The 18436-nt window shown below is 43.7% G+C and overlaps 1 protein-coding gene and 1 long non-coding RNA gene across 2 annotated transcripts in view; one reads left to right on the forward strand and one right to left on the reverse strand.

Annotated features, from left to right (window-relative positions):
- The window catches only part of LOC138740101 (ephrin-A5-like), a 218761-nt gene extending 210250 nt beyond the window's left edge, over nucleotides 1-8511 (reverse strand). Inside the window, exon 1 of the mRNA XM_069892518.1 lies at nucleotides 7857-8511. Coding sequence (XP_069748619.1) covers nucleotides 7857-7975 — 119 coding nt within the window. The 5' untranslated portion in view covers nucleotides 7976-8511. The remainder of the gene's footprint in view (nucleotides 1-7856) is intronic.
- A 1154-nt stretch (nucleotides 8512-9665) lies between these two features.
- On the forward strand, nucleotides 9666-17463 carry LOC138740115 (uncharacterized). Its single transcript, XR_011342685.1, has 2 exons — nucleotides 9666-10890; nucleotides 12523-17463. It is a non-coding gene; the product is annotated as an uncharacterized lncRNA (long non-coding RNA).
- Nucleotides 17464-18436: the final 973 nt, after the last annotated feature.

Here is an 18436-nt window from a genome sequence, read left to right on the forward strand (position 1 = left end):
TGAAAGTAGCCACTTGTACATAGTTACCTCAATCAGATCTGAGCACGTGTGCCCAAAGGTCATTCTGTGCAACTACTCTCGGGCACTGATTCCAAAATGCAATAACTAAAACCAATTTTCTTTCACACAGATCACATATATTTAACAAAAAAATTACAGACTAAAAATCTTAATTTTTCTGGTATTGTTACATGAATGTATTTAAAAATATTTGTTCCACTGCAACTTAAATGAACAAAACATTCATTTGTAACCCACCACAGCCCTGCCCCTCACTGGTGACTCCAACCCATTCATTTCTTTGTCCTATCCTTGTGTGATCAGAAAGAAACACTCCAGACTCCTCTGGGGCTAGACCAGTGGAGATGTGGAACTAAACTGCTGAGCCTTTGCCATCACCAGTCTCCTTCACAACACACAGCAGTGTTATTATACTTCTCTGGGCTGTCCACGAAGAAGCACCTGTTTGCACAGAAAGAGGAAATGCATTGTTCATTAGGTAAAGATTCTGCAGCTTCCTTAAATTAAAGATACTCAGGATTTAGGAAAGAGGCCTAAAAATGACTGTTTTAAGACTTTGGTGAATTAATCAAGTAAAATTCACCTTTCAGACTGATCATTGCTTTCAGTTCTGCTGTCCAGTACTTTGAAATAGCTTGCTTCTTGGGAGTAATATATATGGGTGCCAAACTAAATCAAGAGTAATGCAATTGCCTGAACTCAAGTGCAAAATAAACAAATTTGAAGGGTCAGCAAATTCCCAGACATTGCCCGAGGTTTTAATTAAGATCAGGAAGTTTATTTCTGGGATCACTACTTTATCAATATGCAAAGTTGGTAGGTATTAGTTCCAATGCACACTTGTGAGCAGGGTAGTTCCTGTGTTAATCAGAACTCCAAAGAACCATCACAGGAGTTTTGAACAGAACACCATAAACAATAAATAGGGGAGAAACTAATCTCAAACCTAGAGACCGCAAGGAATCTTTGCAGAGGGAAAACACTGAGGGGTAGAGAACTTTTTCCCCAAAAGGCATGAAACTTCCTTTAGTGCAGATGTCGTCATTATAAACATGTACTTTGTCATGTTTTTTCCCCAAATGACAAGTTTAACAAAAGTGACAGCCCGGTGTGTAATTAGTTTTCATTGTTCCCCTGACAGTCATTGCTCACAGCAGATCTTTGTTTTTTCTGCCTTAAATATTATGGAAAATTCTCTTTTGACAAACTGCTACATAAACTAAAAGGAGTGCTGACAGACCATCATGGGTGTCAGGGAAAGGTGGACTGCCAAAGTGGATTTTTTTTTTAAAATGGGGACTGGACAAGAAAGCCATTCTAGTTTTTCACCAAATCACAGTCAATGAAAGCATCTTGCATACAATTTCTGAAACAGCAGGGATAAAATGAAATTAGGAAGGTGGCAAGTACAGTCCCCAGGTTACAAATGAGATTCATTCCTTGGTCTGTCTTTAACTTGAATTTCTAGGTAAGTCGGAACAGGTACATATGGTTCTTATTTAGCGTCAGTTGGTCAAATTTCTTGAAATTTGCATCAAGGGAGGTTTGTACAGACCCTTTCCTGCAGTAGATTTAGGCTTTGGAAGCATAGTTACAAGGGTAAATAGCCATGATCCGTCTTAAAATGGCAGACAGCCGGCATTCTCCTTCCTCGAGCCGACGAACCACTGAAACCACGTGCAATCTAGTCATAAGTATGGGTTGTTCGTAAGTCAGCCATTCGCAACCTGGGGACTTTCTGTAGTAGGTTTTAAGCAAGTTGAAAGGCAAAGAAAATTTAAGAATGACTTGTCGAGCTTGGAATCCAAAGAATGATCAACAATGATGTGAAAAGACAGCCAGAATGCAAGAAACCCACGTCACAAGAACAAGAGATCAAAGAGAGGGCAATATTGCTGGAAGAGATTGCAGGGGTAAAGAGGAATAAAACTCCACCAACACTGACAAAGAAAACATTGCTTCCTCATTTGATCAGGTCCACGTCAGTGCTGTGAAAAGATAAGACTGTAAATGCTATTTACCATTAATTTGAAAGGGTAATTGCAGATATTTGGGATCAATGATCAACATGCATTTCTTTTTGTAGAGGAAGGGGAATTTGGAGGAAAGACGACAGTTTGCAAAACAGAAGAGTCAAGAGGGTTTAAAAGAAAAGATGGGGGTCATGACAAAACTTAGCACAGAAGGAAGCAGTTCTTGAAAGGAAAGAACCATCCACAATCTCAGTAAAGAACCATCCTTCTGTCAACTTCCCTGACACATAATTAGTTTGCAATATTTATTTGCATTATCAAGCAATTGGATGTGTTTGTACAGTATCTGATAGCAAAGTGACATGGGACTATTAGAACCTGCTGCACATGTACTGGAATGTACAAGGAACGGCTGCATTAGTGTATTAATTTACTTTCCTTAAGTCAACCAATTTACAACTGGCCTAAATAACTGCAATTATTTAAAAAGCATTTGCACTAACTGTAACTGCTTTGTTACTAAAAATTCTAATCAATATTAGCACAACTAATGATAGAAAGAAAAATGCATGGAAATTATTGAAAAGATGCTTTTGCATCAAACACTCAGGTGAAGGCAGTTGCTCATAAATATTTAATCCTGGAATGAGACAAACATGAAAAAAATCTAATGCATTTTTTTTAAAGAATCCATATAGGTGAAAGTGTTCCTTTTGATTGTTTTACATCTCCTCTTTGGAACTCAGCAAGATGCTTCCATGTTCTTACTTCTGACTGTATTTCACCGATTAAGAAATTCATTCAAGATATCAGTATTGCAGAAATTTACACAGAAGCGCTGGAGAAACTCGGTCGATCATGCAGCATTCACAGGAAGCAAAGATATATGTCCAATGTCTTGGGCCCGAGCCTTTCCTCAAGGTATGAATAAAAAGTAGGCAAGTGCCTAAATAAAAAGATGGGGGTAGGAGATAAGAAGGGGCAAGGGGATAATAAGGAGGAGCACAGGCCAACAGTCAGATGGATATGGGTGGGAAGACAGGAGAGAAAAAAAAACACGCTGGGAGTGAGCGGGGAGAGGAAAGCATAGCAGAAAAGCTCATTTGATACAATTACAGCAAATTGTTGCATATAGCTGATCAATTTTTAAAAATTTAAATTATTTTATCAAAGTCTTTATTCCTCATATTATCAGGGCTTTGCCACTTGCAAAATAACTTTTCTTCCCCCCCTTACAGGGAAGCACAAAATGGTGCCTTGTCACATCTATGCCTTGTTCATTGCTCATCTAATTTCATATTCCATACAAAGATAAGCTACGTCTGGTTGGCTTCTCGTGGCTTGGAAAACTTAGGCAGTCATCGAGCACAGGGACAAGCCTTTCAGTCCATCAAGTGTGCACCAACCTCTTGTCTATGCAAACCCATCTTATTCTCCCCACATTCCCCCACCCACCCCAATTCTACCATGCACCTACAAACCAGGTGCAATTTACAGCAGCCAACTAACCTACCAACCAACATATCTTTGAGAACCAGGAGAAAACAGACATACCTATGGAAAACCCACATGATCGTGTAAACCACAAAGATAGCAGCAAAGGTCAGGACTGAAACCAGGTTATTGGAACTGTGAGGCAGTAGCTCTGCTAACTGTGTTATTCAGATGCCTCAAGCATCATATGAATATCGTGCAAATGAGCAAACGCCATTGCACAAATTGCATAATTGCTTCACCTTAGTTAAAATTATATTCAACAGAGCTTTAAACTGAAGTACCCAATAAATATGCACGATATGCTAATAGAATATGTAGGAGTTTTCAAATTCGTACAGGTCTATTTGCTTACATTACTTGAGATAAGAGACAACACAAGACTCACACATTTGCCAAGTTTCTGAGGCAAGAATTTCTACCTCAAGATCCATTTTGTGTTTAACAACAATAAATCTGCGCTCATCCGTGCCAATGAATAGATTCCTCGATTCCATCATTTCCCCTTTCCTAATTTTCTCTCATCTCTTACACAGTAAGCCCTGAGTGAACTCCTTAAAGACTAATCACATTCATTCCTTTACTCTGCACAGCATGGTATTGTTAGATTACCAGATCCACAGCAACAGGGTGGCAGAAAAGACTCCTCTTTAGCTACACCTCACCAACCAGGATGCAGCATCTGGGTGGATTGGAATGCAACCCCTTCGTTAATATATTTGCAGATCAGAATGGAAAGAATTTATCTCTTTTGAGGGAGAGGGGTAATTAACCTCCAATAAGTTGCTCATCAGTTCCCTTCTCTCTGGTGTCAGTAGCCTCTAAAACATTGATTAGACCTGGTTTCTCTCAGCTTCACACAAAAGAACCACATTGAAGGAGCTGGGTTTCCTCCTGTAACAGTCACTGGATAGAGACAAAGCCATAAACTTTAACTAAGCACCAAATAATGAACTGCAAAAACCCTTTTCTGCTGAATTTTACAACCAGAAACAGAACACATTTATGAGCAGCAGCAGGTCTCCCTCCTCCCCACCCCCCCCCCAAAAAAACCACAATCACAATCTCCTGGAAGTGTTGAAACAGTGACTCAAACTTTCTCTCACAAATAAAATGCAGTCTCCCACCCCACCTTAATAATCACCATTAACCCTGCTGACATGGACCATCTCCAGCCAGCAAGATGCATTCTCTTATTTCTATTGCTCATCAGTGTATCCATGTCTCAATTAATATTTCTAAAAGATCCTTGCTCAGAAATAGTGAAATTGAAAAGACAAGGACAGTAACAACACAATGATTTGTTTGTCGTGAGTGCTAAAGGAACAAGGCATTCAAAGAATGCCTTAATTGCAAGAAGCTTTGGAATTTTTAATCCTCAAAGCAGTTATTAAATTTATCTTGTTTATGTTCAGTCAATAAATATAACTTTCCCTTGTACTTCTCTTCAGATTTTTTTTAAAATTTACTCATTTGTGGATTTTATCAATATAACAGAGAAACAAAGGAAAACAACTCGCTTCATTTTCTTGAAAAATCATTAACATTCACTCAATTGCAAGCAGAAAAAAGGAAGATTTAGTGTCATTTCAGGACATGTCCAGTAAAGTGTCAGGATACACTAAAATATTCCACTTAATATTCGATGTTAAATATTACTGATAAACAATTCCATTGCCATTTCTTAACCTATTTTAAAAACAATATTACAATGAGATTAGGAACAGTTCTTTGCATCAATACAAAGTTTTCACATTATTGCTTATACTTTCCCAGTTTTCTGGAAAAGGGAAGGATGAACAAATCAATTAACCAGCACATCTGAGCCCACCCTGGAAAGTGTTTCAACCACTATTCAATTGCTCCAATACTGCTCAAAATCATAAAGACTAAAAGCTGCATCACACAGCAATGGGTTTTACGTCTTTTGATCTCTCCGCACAGCACAATATAATATTTAATATAAACAGTTTTAAACAGAGTTCCAAATGGTTACTTTTTTTTATGGATACTTGAAGTGCCATGAGGTAAAAGGCCAATTCGTGAAAGGTATTACACTGTAGTTTTCTTTGGTAAAACATTGTTAAACCCTACAAGAATATCAGAGATCTAGTAAGTACAACGAACAATGGGTGAATCGAGTGGTTTTTTTTAAATTATTCCCAATACAACACATTTAGACCCACTAAGGAGAAATCAGTGCCTTCAATCATATCAGCCCAGATGAGGAAATTCTCCCAATAGTTTAAAATCCAATTTGTAAGCTGGAAACACGTTCTTGCCTCGCAGTCTAGTAAATGCAAAAAAAACATGCCCTGTGACCCAAATCCATTTGTTCATCTCAGCTCAAACTAGGACATGCGTTCGAGGTTTGTATCTCTGCATTAGCAAAATAGGAAAGAGGGAATATTGCACAGGACATTCCAAGTGGGACAACAACAGAACCTTAAAGAACGATACAGTATTAGAAAAATATAAAGTAATGAAAGTATACAAATCGTGACGAAAAATCCAAAAATGCTTACAAATCAATGTAGTCGTTCACAAAGAGCGACAGATACAAGAAATCTCTCCAAAAGAAAAATGCAACTCGTTGATTTATGGGGGGAGGTAAAAAGGATGAATTAAATAGAAGACAATAAGGGAGTGGCAGAGAGTGCAAAGTTGATGAAATAGATTTATATATAATTTGTGAGCAGTACGGTAAAAAGAGGATTACACACACACATAAAACCACACGAAGCAGGAATACTTATAAAACAAAATGACAGAATCAGCCCAAGTGAAGCACATCGAGCAGCACCAACCACTAATTGGGTGTTTGAGCTACAGAACGCTACTTTAAACGAAACAATAAAACAAGCGCTATACTTGGAGAAAATAATAACGAATTTGAGAAAAAAAATCGTTACACCAAGATTAAAAATGATAAAGGGGCATTGTTTATTTGTTTTCAATCGTTCTATTTAGTGGGTTCTTAATAGATTTCAGTCATTTATGGGGCAAAATATCTTCCCCTTGCCAACTCGAGTTCAGTTTGATGATTGGATTTGGAACCATTTAGCCCATTAAAGTCCTGGGGTCAGGATTTTGCCCAAGTATTGGGGGGGGGGGGGGGGGCAGAAATAAACCAAGGGCAAACGAGGGCAGGGGTTCGAAAGATTTGTATTTGCGGCAGTCACCGCAGTAGCAGCTGGAACCGTCCTCCCCTCCCCCTGAAACGGGAACCTCTCACTCCGTCCCTCCTGAACTTTTTGCTTGGTTTAATTCACGGATTCTTCATTTTTTTAAAAAAAAATTAACAGAATAACCTGCTATTTTTTTTTGTTTACTTTTGAGACGTAAACTTGTAAGAATTGGGAAAGAGGAGTGGACGGGTGGGGTCTCCAGCATCTTCCAATTGGAACCTGAACCCAATGCGCTTTCATCGGAGAAAGGGTTCAAAGCAGACCGGCATCCGTGGAGCACCCGCTAAATCTCCCACCGTATCCAGGCGAAAGGACGCGTTGATGCTATTAAAAACACCCACCACCACCCCCCAGACCATCTGTGGATGTGGTCGCTGTGGCACGGACGGGACGGCGACCCTGTGGATCGGATGCTGGGAGCCGGGCCCAGCCTCGCACTGCCGGCTGGAAACTGTCTCCTAAGTTTCACTCCAACTTTAACGCCTCTCCCAACCCGCTCACAAGAACCAGGAGGCGCCAGCTGAGCAACTCTCCTTTGATTTCCTTCCAATTTCCCTCCAGTCTAGCATCTTTTTTTTCTAAAAATAAACCCTTTAAAAAGCCGAGCAGGTCGACCCATCCATGTCAGACCCTTTCACACGAGGAGGAGTGTGTGGTGGGGGGGGGGGATTCGCACCGCTTGACCACAGGGTCCCGGCCGCAGCGTCAAGTCCGTCCCGGGGAAGAAGGAGGAGGAGGCGACTTGACTGCTCGCAGTTCCCCCACCCCCCAGCACATACAACACGGGCGGAGTAGACAGCGCCGCGGCTGCAGTCAAACCCCCTCCCCGGACGCGCGCCTTTGAACCGGAGCCGGCGCCTCGTTGCCGTTCAACGCACTTCGCCCGGTCCGCGTGTGCCTGTCACCGCAGCGAGAAGCACCACCTGAAAACGGCTCTTCCCGATCACAACCGCCGCTGCACCCGAGCCCCCCCCGGTTCCAATCAAGCAGCGTCACCCCCAGAGTTGGCCGGAAAGGTGACCCGAACCTGTGGAGCCAGTAGTTTGTCTCCCTCCCAATCCCCCAGCAGCGTGTGTGACTTGAGGATGAAAAGAGCCCGCGGCGGCGCAGCTTCCCGTCGCCGCGGTGCAGCCGGGCCGCGCTCACTCCGCCCCCCGCGGCCCGCTCCGGCGCGCCTTACCTCGGGTTGGTGCTGTTCCAGTAGACGGCGTACCGATCGGCGACCACTTTGCCGGGCTCCTGCGACCAAACGCACATCCAGAGCAGCAGGAAGACGACAAGTACCTCCGAGTTGATCATGGCTGCGGAGAAGATGAGGAGAACCCGCCCTTTAAAGTCTCTCTCTACTCTTCTTCCAAAGTTAAAGCTTCAGACACCCCCCCCCCCTCTCATTCAGCGTCTTCAGATAAATCAGCCAAGTCCAGCAATGGGAAGGAAAGAGCAGTGTCTGTGCAGACCACGTCAAAGCCAGGGACCTGGCGGAGATTTTAATTCATCGGAACACGATGAGAGGCAGTGGTCTGTGAAAGCAAATCAAACAATTACGAATTCCCGGGCAGCAGGGAATGAGATTGGCGCAAAGTTCTGCAAAACGAGGTTAAGTCCGCAATCTGTATGCAACTGGGGCAGCGATCAGCCAAAAAAATAAAGTCGGTGCAGAGAGCCAGGAGGAACGGCGTGCGTGGTTGGTGCTGCTGGGAGATGTGTGAGAGAGATCGATGTTTTAAATGATATGTATTCAGTTACTGGGAGTACAGCGAGAGCGGCTGGAGATTCCCGAGGCGACAGCATCCAGGCAATCCGTCACAGCATCCTTTTTTTCTTGGCCTCGCCCACCCCTCCCCAAACCAACTCCCCCTCCTCCCCGTCCCCGACTGAAAACGTGGTTTGCAGAGCTGGAGGCAAGTGGCCGATGCGGCTTTGCCCCCCCCCCCCACCAGTGCAAAGCAAACGCAGCCGCCCCTCCCGTACGGCTGGGGGGGAGGTAGATTTGGTGGGGTGTGCCGGGATCCGGAGTGAAATCCGAGTCGGGGGTGGTGGGGGGGCAGAGACTGCGGGATGAGGGTGCCGCCGCTTTCATTGACAGTCTTGGCGGCTGTGTCTCGCTTTGGAGGCGGGGCCGCTCCGCGGGAGGGAGGGGGCGGAGATTGCAGCCGAGGAGTGGGGCGGGTCGGCCCGGCTTCCGACCTCCCCCCACCTTCTTTAACCGCCCCTCGCGATCGCCGATAGGCTGGCCCTGACCCCACCCCCTCAGCCTCTCCGCCAATGCGCGCACTCGTCCAGATGCCGCCCAAGTCCAGCCGGCTGTCACCTCGTCTCTCCTCAGCAAGCATCCAGCGTCGCCGTGCTCTCACCTTCTCCAAGCCGTCGCCCAAACTCCCCGCGGCCCCCCTGACCTTCTCCATTTGCCCGCGTCGGGATTGCGCTCTGACTTCACGCCAACAAACTCACCTGTTCCTTCACAAGCTCGGTGAAGAGGGCGACCTCTCCCCCCCCCCCCCCCCAACTCCCTCCCCCCGGGCGCTGGGGCTCATTGGAGGCTCGCTTTGACTGGAGGGTTAGTTCACGTCCCACATCATTAGTTGTCAATCCTTTCAAAATAAAGTCACCCGGCGGGACATCCTCCACTTGTCACCGGCAAACGCAGCCCGTCCATCGAGTGCAACGCTGTGCCGGCTCTGTCCGCTTGCCGGGACGGGAGGACGAATTTGCCTGCTTCCCCCCCACCCCCTTCCTCAGCCGGCCGCCGTGATTGAATTGACAAGTCGGCGCCGCTGGTTCGACGGCTCCAACGCTCCCCCTGGCGGCCTCAGCGCTCGCTGCAGCACAACTCGACGTCCCCGGGCGGAGCGTCCAACTCGCCAAAGAAAGTCTGGTGGATGTGTCAACGATATAAAGCCCCAAAGCTTCAAATTCCACAGTGTGCGTTTGGGGGGGGGGGGGGGGGGGGTCGCCTGCAATTCTGAGAGACAGTCGTCCTCTGCATTTGCTTGAATCCCCGCTGGAACACGTTCACGATCCCAAGGACCCGGTATTGGTCAGCCTTCTTTTGCAGTGGTCGATGGAACGAAGGTATCAAGAGCCAGTTTCAGCCGAGTCTTTGATCTGCAAATAAAACGGGGAGACGTGGATAATAAATACTCAAAAGTGCAGGAGTAAGTCCAGAGAAGGCAAAGATATGTTACCAACGTTGCACTGGCTTTGATTTGAACTGCTGGACAAAGTATACATAGGAGATGCTTTTTATATGTCCTGCTACGTTTATTTTCAGTGAAGTGAACAGGAATTTGAATCGATGGAGGTAAGGGGGGCAGATGGATCATTGCTGGAGACCAGTTATGTTAAGTAGCCTGATTCTGTGACTTCACGTGGTCGAGAAATTGTAGGTATGTGGCTGGAATTCTTGCAGCAGTCACCGCAAGAAGGCAACAAAGAACAGTGGAAATTAAGAGACGATGGTAAAGGAACCCAGGGTTAACGATCTGTGCTGACCAATTTACCGAGGCATTCATGGATATCTTCAATATCTCACTCCAGCAGGGCGTGGTGCCCACCTGTTTCAAACTGGAACAGTTATGGAACAGTCGGACTTACCTCAACAGTGATGGCGATGAAATGTATCAACTCCTGTCTGAGCAGTGACATGGTTCACCTATCATGGAAACGGGTCCACAACAGATGCCATCTCACTGGCTGGACCCAAAGCCCTGGAACACTTGCACAGCAAAGATGCATTCATCAGGATGCTCTTTATTGACTACAGTTTGGCATTTAACACAGGGTTGGTGCCAAGAAGGGGGACATTCACAAGCAATGATCTCCCACCCGCTTGTGGCCATTGCATACCCCACCCCCCCTCACCATTGAGGTATTGTGACCCACAGCCTAGAGTCACTAGCGTCTAGCATCACAACAGGATTAATGGCCATCTTTGTTACCCATAATCCCCCACACAGCTGGAACCGCTCTGCCAGCGCCAGGGAAACATGCATGCCTGTCGCTCACAATGCATCATGGCAAGGTTGATGATACAAAGCAGGAGAAATCCCCGGGGGCCATGGGTGAGGACAAAAGGGCGAGGAGGGTCGAAGGCTTTGCATCCACCCTGCAGTGCCGAGGGCCAGTCGAACCGGCACCTGTCTTCCTCACTGATGGAAGCTGTTCCACTGCGCTGCCTCCATACCTGTCAGGGAGACGCACAGAGGAGGTTCATGGTAAGCAGCTGGTAGCTCTGTATTTCTACTTTATATAATTTTTGTATGTATGTGTGCACATGCGCACACACTGAGCTCTGGAGAAATGCTGTTACCTCTGGTTGTCTATGTACAGACAGATGATAATGAACTGAACTTGAATTGCAGTGCAGAGAAAGAAAAAGTATTGCTTCTAGGACTGTTTTATCGCAGTCTACAAACAACACGAACGAGGGTCATAGAAACCCTTGGAACTGCTCTGTGAAGTTTACACCTCAGACAGTGCTAGGAATGAAGGAGACCAGGGCACATGGTCAGAGACCGGATGCCAATGCCGGAAGGGAGCTCACAGGCATGTGCAGGGCAAGACCATCTCCACACCTTGCACCCCGCTGAGTGAGTTTTTGAAGGTCATGTTGTGCCCCCCATAGTTACCCTAAAGCCTCCCGCTAATACTTGTTCTGGCACCAACCCTGATTTAACACCATCATCCCCTCAAAAGTGATCAGCAAACTCCAAGACCTGGGAGTTAACACCCCACTGTGTAATTAGATCATGGACTTCCTCACTTCCAGACCACAATCAGTGAAGGTTAGTTAGAACTTCTCCTCCACAATCTCCATCAGTAATGGAGCTCCATTGGGCTGTGTTCTTAGCCCCCTGCTCTACTCACTTTACACGTACAACTGTATGGCTCGGTACAACAATAACACCATCTACAAATTTGCCAACGATACCACGGTAGTGGGTTGTATTAAGGAAGGGGATGAGCCAGCGTACAGGATGGAAATTGAAAACTTGGCTGAATGGTGCACCAACAACAACCTTGCACTCAATGTCACCAAAACTAAGGAGATGATTGTTGACTTCAGGAAGGGAAAACCAGAGGTATACAATCCAGTGATCATTGGGGAATCAGAGGTGGAGAAGATGAGCAAATTTAGGTTCTTGGGAGTCACCGTCTCAGGGGATCTTTCCTGGACCCAACACACCAATGGCATTATGAAGAAAGCACGTCACCACTTCTACTTCCTCAGGAGTTTGTAGAGGTTTGGTATGACATCAGAAACTGGCAAATTTCTACAGCGGTGTGGTAGAATGTGTACTGACTGGCTGCATCATGATCTGATATAGGAGCATAAACCCTCCAATAGGTAGTGGACACAGCCCAGGACTCCACAGACAAAACCCTCCCACTATTGAGTACATCTACAGGGAATGTTGCTATTGGAGGGCAGCAGCAAACATCAACGATCCAGACTATCCAGCACCTGCTCTGTTCTCGCTGCTGCCATCAGGAAAGTGGTACAGGTGTCATAAGACTCACTCCACCAGGTTCAGGAACAGCAGCTCCCCCTCCACTATCAGGCTCCTCAACAAGTTTCTGATTGAGTTTAATCAGAAATTTATTTAAGCACTTTTACTTGTGCACTTTATTGATTTTATTTTGTTCTCTCTGTATTGCACATTTGTTTACATTTGTTTAGAGTTCTTTTATTTGTTTACATGTTTATGCTACCAATTAGTGGTACTCCTGCTGCGCCGCAGGAAAAAGGAGTCTTAGGGTTGTATGTGATAGGTGTGTATTCTGACAATAAATCTGAAATCTGGTCTCCCTGGATTATATGTTGACTTCTTTGAATCTTCCTTCAGGATCAACGATGACTTCTTTTCACTAAGGTCTTGAAGATTCTGAGTTGGCAAATAAAGACAATATGGAACAGCAAACTCTGGCACAGATGGGGCAGAAGGTGGGTAGGTTGTGAGATAGTGTGCTCCTTCTGCCAGTTCCCGATGTATGGTTCTCAATGCCATCCTGAATGGTGTTCTCCACTTTGAGCAATCATGGACTAGAGGCTTCCGGAGGTCAGTAGTGGTGTTCCATTTCTTCAAGGAAGTGTTGGTTATATCCTTGATTTTTTTTTTCTGTCCGTCTGGTAATCTCTTCCTATGACAGAATTTGGAATAGTGTGTCTGTTTTGGGAATTGAATATCGTGACCAGCTCAAAGCAACAGATGGAGAGTATTTTGGGCCTCAAAGCTAGAAATGTGTTGTACCTAACAGTTCAGAGCTACAGTATGCGAGGAAGCTTAAATACAAATAGGCAAAAGAAACTGAAACCAAAGAAGAGCATGTGCAGTCTTCGGCTGTAAAGGTAACAGTGGTTCTGAAAGTCCACATACACCATTTTGGGTTTAAACCGTAACGGGTTAGATCAGAAACAATCATTTTGCTGACCTGGTAGATTTATAACAAGCTACAGTTGACTTCCATGCTTGGACAGAATAATGCAATACTTTCTCAATGCAGTCGTCAAGGCACAAGGAAATTTTCCCACACTGCTTGATCCTCTCCATGTGTTTTCACATGTTTACCCGTTCCCCTACATCTTTTATTTCAAGAAGATGAGCATCTTTATTTCCAACAGGAAATGCCTGTACTCCTACATTTTTCTAGTTGACTGTAACTATAGACATAGGCACATGATCCAGGGGGCGGGGGGAGGCAACTGCCCTCCCAAATTTGGACAAAACAGTGGGGAAAATTCAAGCAGAGCAAGAAGAAAAAATAAATCTGACAGAGAAGGCAAAAAAATAAACAAGTTAACAATAACAGCAGCCCTGTTCTGCTGACCATCCCTCAGGCAATGTCCTGGTAAATCTCTGAACCCTCTCAATTGCTGCCACATCCTTCCTGTAATGATGTGACCAGAACTGAACATAATATTCCAAGTGTGGTTTTACCAGAGATTTGTAGAGTTGCAACATGACCTTACTATGGAACTTAATCCCCCTATTGATGAAGCTCAGCATCCCTTAGGCGTTCTTAACTGTGCAGCGACCTTGAGGGATGTATGGATTTGAACCCCAAGGTCCCTCTGTTTATCCACACTCTTAAGTAACCAACCATTAACCCTGTACGCAGCCTTCTGGTTTGTCCTTCCAAAATGCATCACTTCACATTTATCTGGATTGAATTCCATTTGCCATTTTTCTGCCCAACTCTGCATCCTGTCTATATTCTCTTGTAACTTTTGACAACCTTTAGCTCCATCCACAACTCCTCCAACCTTCATGTCATCCACAAACTTACTGACCCATCCTTCCGCCTCTTCATCCAGGTCATTTATAAAAATCACAAAGAGAAGGTCTCCCAGAACAGATCCTTGCAGCACTCCTCTAGTCACCAACCTCCAAGAAGAATACTTTCCTTCCAATACTACTTTCTGCTTTCATTCTACAAGCCACTTTTTATCTACACAGCCAAGATTCCACTGATCCCATGCTAAATCTATGTGGACCACATCTACCACCGTACCCCTCATCAATTTCTTTTGTTGCCTCCTCAAAAAACTCAATTCGACTCATGAGGCACAACCTTCCCTTCACAAAGCCATGCTGACTATCCTTGAGTAGACTGTACTTTTCCAAATGCTCATTAAGAATCCTCTCCATTAGTTTACAAACCACTAAATGTAAGACTCACCAGTCTATAATTCCCAGGATTCTCCGTTACCTTTTCTCATGTTACTTGAGGTTACCTTTTTTTTGCCATTTTCCAATCCTCCAGCACCTCCTCTGCAGCCAAAAGGGATTCAAAGATCATGGCTACTACCCCAGCTCTCTCCTCTCACTTCCCACAGCAGCCTGGGGTATATCACATCTGGCCTTGGGGACTTATCAATCTTGATGTTTCTCACAAGATGCAACACTTACACTTCCTTAATCTCCACATTGTCCAGCTTACAATTCAATTTCTACCTTACCGTGATCAATGTCCTTTTCTCATTTAGGACCTCCTCTACCTCCAGACACATGTTGCCTCCTTTATCCTCTTGCGGCCCCCACCTTCATTCACGCCATCTTTTTCTTCACATATGAATAGAATGCCTTGGGATTCTCATTAATTCTATAAGCCAAGGCTTTCTCATGCCTCCTTCAAGCTCTCCCAAGGCCTTTCTTAAAGTCCTTCCTGACTACCATATATCTCTCATGAGCCCTTCCTGTTTCCTGCTTCCTACATCTAATGAATGCTTCCTTCTTCCTCTTGACTTGTTGCTGCACTTGATTCATCAACTATGGTTCCCCTTTCCAACCATATTTTCCTTGAACCCTGCATAAACGTCCTCCACATTAGTTCTGTACTTTCACCCTTAAACATCTGTTACCAATTTCCTGCCTCTTCCCTTCAAAATTCACCCTTCTACAGTTTAGCAGTTTCCCATTTTGACTGTTTTTATCTTTTTCCATAGCTATGTTGAAGCTAAAGGAGTTGTGGTCTCTCTCAACAAAATGCTCCCCCACTGAGAGGTCCTCCATCTGGTGAGGTTCATTCCCCAGAACACAGTCCGGCCTCTCCTCTCATTGACCCATCCACACACTGTGTCAGGAATCTTTCTTGAACACACCTGCCAAATTCCGCCTCATCTATCCCTCTTGCAGTCAGTTGGGCCAGTCAATATTTGGTAAGTTAGAGTCACCCAGAACGACAACCCTGTATTTCCCACTCCATTCCAAAATCTGTCTGCTTATCTGCTCTTCGGTATCCCGAAGGCAATTTGGGGGCCTACAGACTACTCCCAGCACAGCGATAGCTCCTTTTCTATTTCTGACGCCCATCCGCACCGACTCAGTGGACACTCCCTCTGCAGTGTCCTCCCTTTCTATAGCCGTGATATTATCCCTGAACAGTAATGCTACTCACCAGTTTTCTACCTCCCATCCTATTCCTTTTAAAATGCCTAAACCCTGGTACTTGCATCAGCCAATCCTGCCCTTCCTCCAGCCAAGTTTCAGTAACAGCCACAACATCGTAGTTCCACGTACTGATCCTGCTCCCTAAGTTCATCCCCTTTATTCCTAATACTCCTAGTGTTGAAATAGACACATTTCAAACCCAATAACTGACTCCCTTTATGTTTTGTTGCCTGTCCTTCCTCACCAACTCATAGTATCATGCTTTTGTTCTTCTACCCTCATTTCTTCTCTCACATTCTGATTCCCAATCTCCTGCCAAACTAGCTTAAACCCTCCCCAACCTACCTGCCAGGATATTGGTTCCCCCTCTAGTTCAGGGGCAGTCTGTCCTTCTTCTTTTCATCCCAATAATGTTGGCTATATGCAATAGATCAGGCAGCATCTGCAGAGAGTGTAATATTTCAGATGGGTTAACTTTGCCACTCCCACCACCAGTGTTCCCCAACCTGCTGAGAGTTTCCAGCATTCTCTGTTTATTTTTCAGAATTTCACCTTCTGCTTTCTTTTATTTCTCAAATTTAGCTTAACCTTTTCGAAGCAGACAAGTGGCTTTCATGCTGTAGAAATAGGAGTTGAACCATGGCTTCTATTATATCGTGTGGACAGTGTTGTATGTCTAAATTAAAAAGTTGACCGTCCCTGTGCTAGTGGATAAGAATAGACATTGGATCAAGATTTCATCCTCACAATCTTCATGTGCTCTATATAGCAGAGTTGAGCATTCCGAGACAAGCTCCCATCCATAACTTTTATCTTGACCTCCTCTTTATTATTTCTCTTCTACATTCCAGTGTTAATGGTGGACATAATTCAGCACTTTGATTTTATCTTCATTTCCTAACAATTATAGTTTCTTCTAAACTTTTAAAAAAACTTTTAGAGATATAACAGAGCCTTCTGGCTCTCGAGCCAGTGCTGCCCAAAATACACCAATTAACCTACAAACCCCATACGTTTTTTGTTTGGAAGGTGGGAGGAAACCAGAGCACCCAGAGGAAACCCAGGGAGAATATATAAACCCCTTAAGTCCCGCATTCCAACCCAGGTCGCTGGCACTGTAACAGTATTGCGCTAAACGCGCTTCAAGGTTACTTGAGGTTATTTGTCTTGTAGCTGAAGGCATTTGGCACATTACATTCACAAGACTTTCAATGGCATGTTATAACTTAAAACTCCATAACATATATCACAATCAAAAATGTATAGAACACAATGAAGAAAATCTCATGGAATTCAAATAGTAATATTTACATATATTAGTTCTTAAAAATTCATCCAGACTTGTACACTTATTTCTAATGGCAGCAGCTCAGATGCTCTGCATCACATTTGTCTCCAAGGCATAGAAGCTCATTTTGAAGATTGCAGTCTCTAAATCTGTCCCATTTGTACATAATTTAGTGACAATATTTGAGAATAACAGGAAGGTCTCTAATACCTGCCTCTAATTTCTAAAATAAATTAATTAATCACTTATCTAAGTGTTGTCTGAACACTGGTCATTGAGCTGGTATGTTTCAAAAAATATATGCACATTGAGATCGTTCCAAAAGACATAGAATGGATAACCGTTTATTGAATAAATGATCAAGGGTAAAATGAGCAACATTTCAAACTCATGTCATGAACTTTCAAATCATGGATGGACTGATGCAAATCGTCAGCCAGCTGGAAGTCATGAGCTGCCTATTAAACTTTTAAAAAAGGCAATTTTAATTAAACGTCTGCCTTTTCTGCTTTTATTTCCTCTATCCCAACAAAAAACATGTATTTTTAATTTGAAAACTTGTAAATCCTATGTACTTATTTCATAATAAAAGAAAAGAATGCAAAATATGTAATGTATTTGTGGCTAACACTTATTTATTGATAGGAGTATATGGTATAGTAGAGTATAGGCCTCAATTTAAGCAAAAGTCTCCAAGTTAGATTTAGCTTCAATCTCCAATAACTCTATTACAAGGAATCATTTCAACCAATGACAATAAATATGAGGCATATATTTTTTTGGCAACCGTCTACTGGTTATTTCTTGATATATCTACAGTTATTATTTCATCATGGCTCACTGTCTATAGTAAATGTCATCATGGATCAAGAGCATGGAACATATCAACAATTTGGCGCCTACATTGAAGACCATTGCAGTCTCATAAACTAAATAAAACCTGCACCAGAAATGAAACAGTATATTTTCTGAACAGTAGAAGACGCCACACAGTGATGTCAAGGAGGTAATCAAATTCCAGAACAGTATGATAACTATTAACCTTTGGAGCTTCAGTTTTGTGGTTTGTGATGTCATCTGAACCACTTGATTAGATTCCTTCCTTGTAATCACTGTATTTAAAGGCCCTCGAATTGTAAAGTGGGTTCCAGGGCACCCTTAGTATCTGAACTCCTTTAGGTGTTTTCTATTTTGTTTGATATACAAATAAATAACACAAGTTTGGATATTTAAAAATATTTTAAAGAAAATTGCAGAAGGCACTCCATACCAATAAAGAGGCAAAAGGCCACAGATACAAATCAATATATTAACACTGGATATTAAAAATTCATATGTTCAGCATTGTTGCTATAGTGTGGGCAAAGAAGAGTGCAGACTGAGTCAATATGATTAAAATCCAAAGGTAAGTAATTTTTTTTAATGCATTGACTTACAAGATATAGGCATTGCCAGCAAGGTCAACATTATTTCTCATTCCTAATTTCCCAAAAGAAGGTGACTCGCACCATCGGGTTCAGGAACAGCTGCTACCCCTCCACCATTGGACTCCTCAATGACAAACTCAATCAGGGACTCATT

The sequence above is a fragment of the Narcine bancroftii genome, chromosome 1, assembly GCF_036971445.1.
Source record: "Narcine bancroftii isolate sNarBan1 chromosome 1, sNarBan1.hap1, whole genome shotgun sequence".
In the NCBI taxonomy this organism is placed as follows: Eukaryota; Metazoa; Chordata; class Chondrichthyes; order Torpediniformes; family Narcinidae; genus Narcine; species Narcine bancroftii.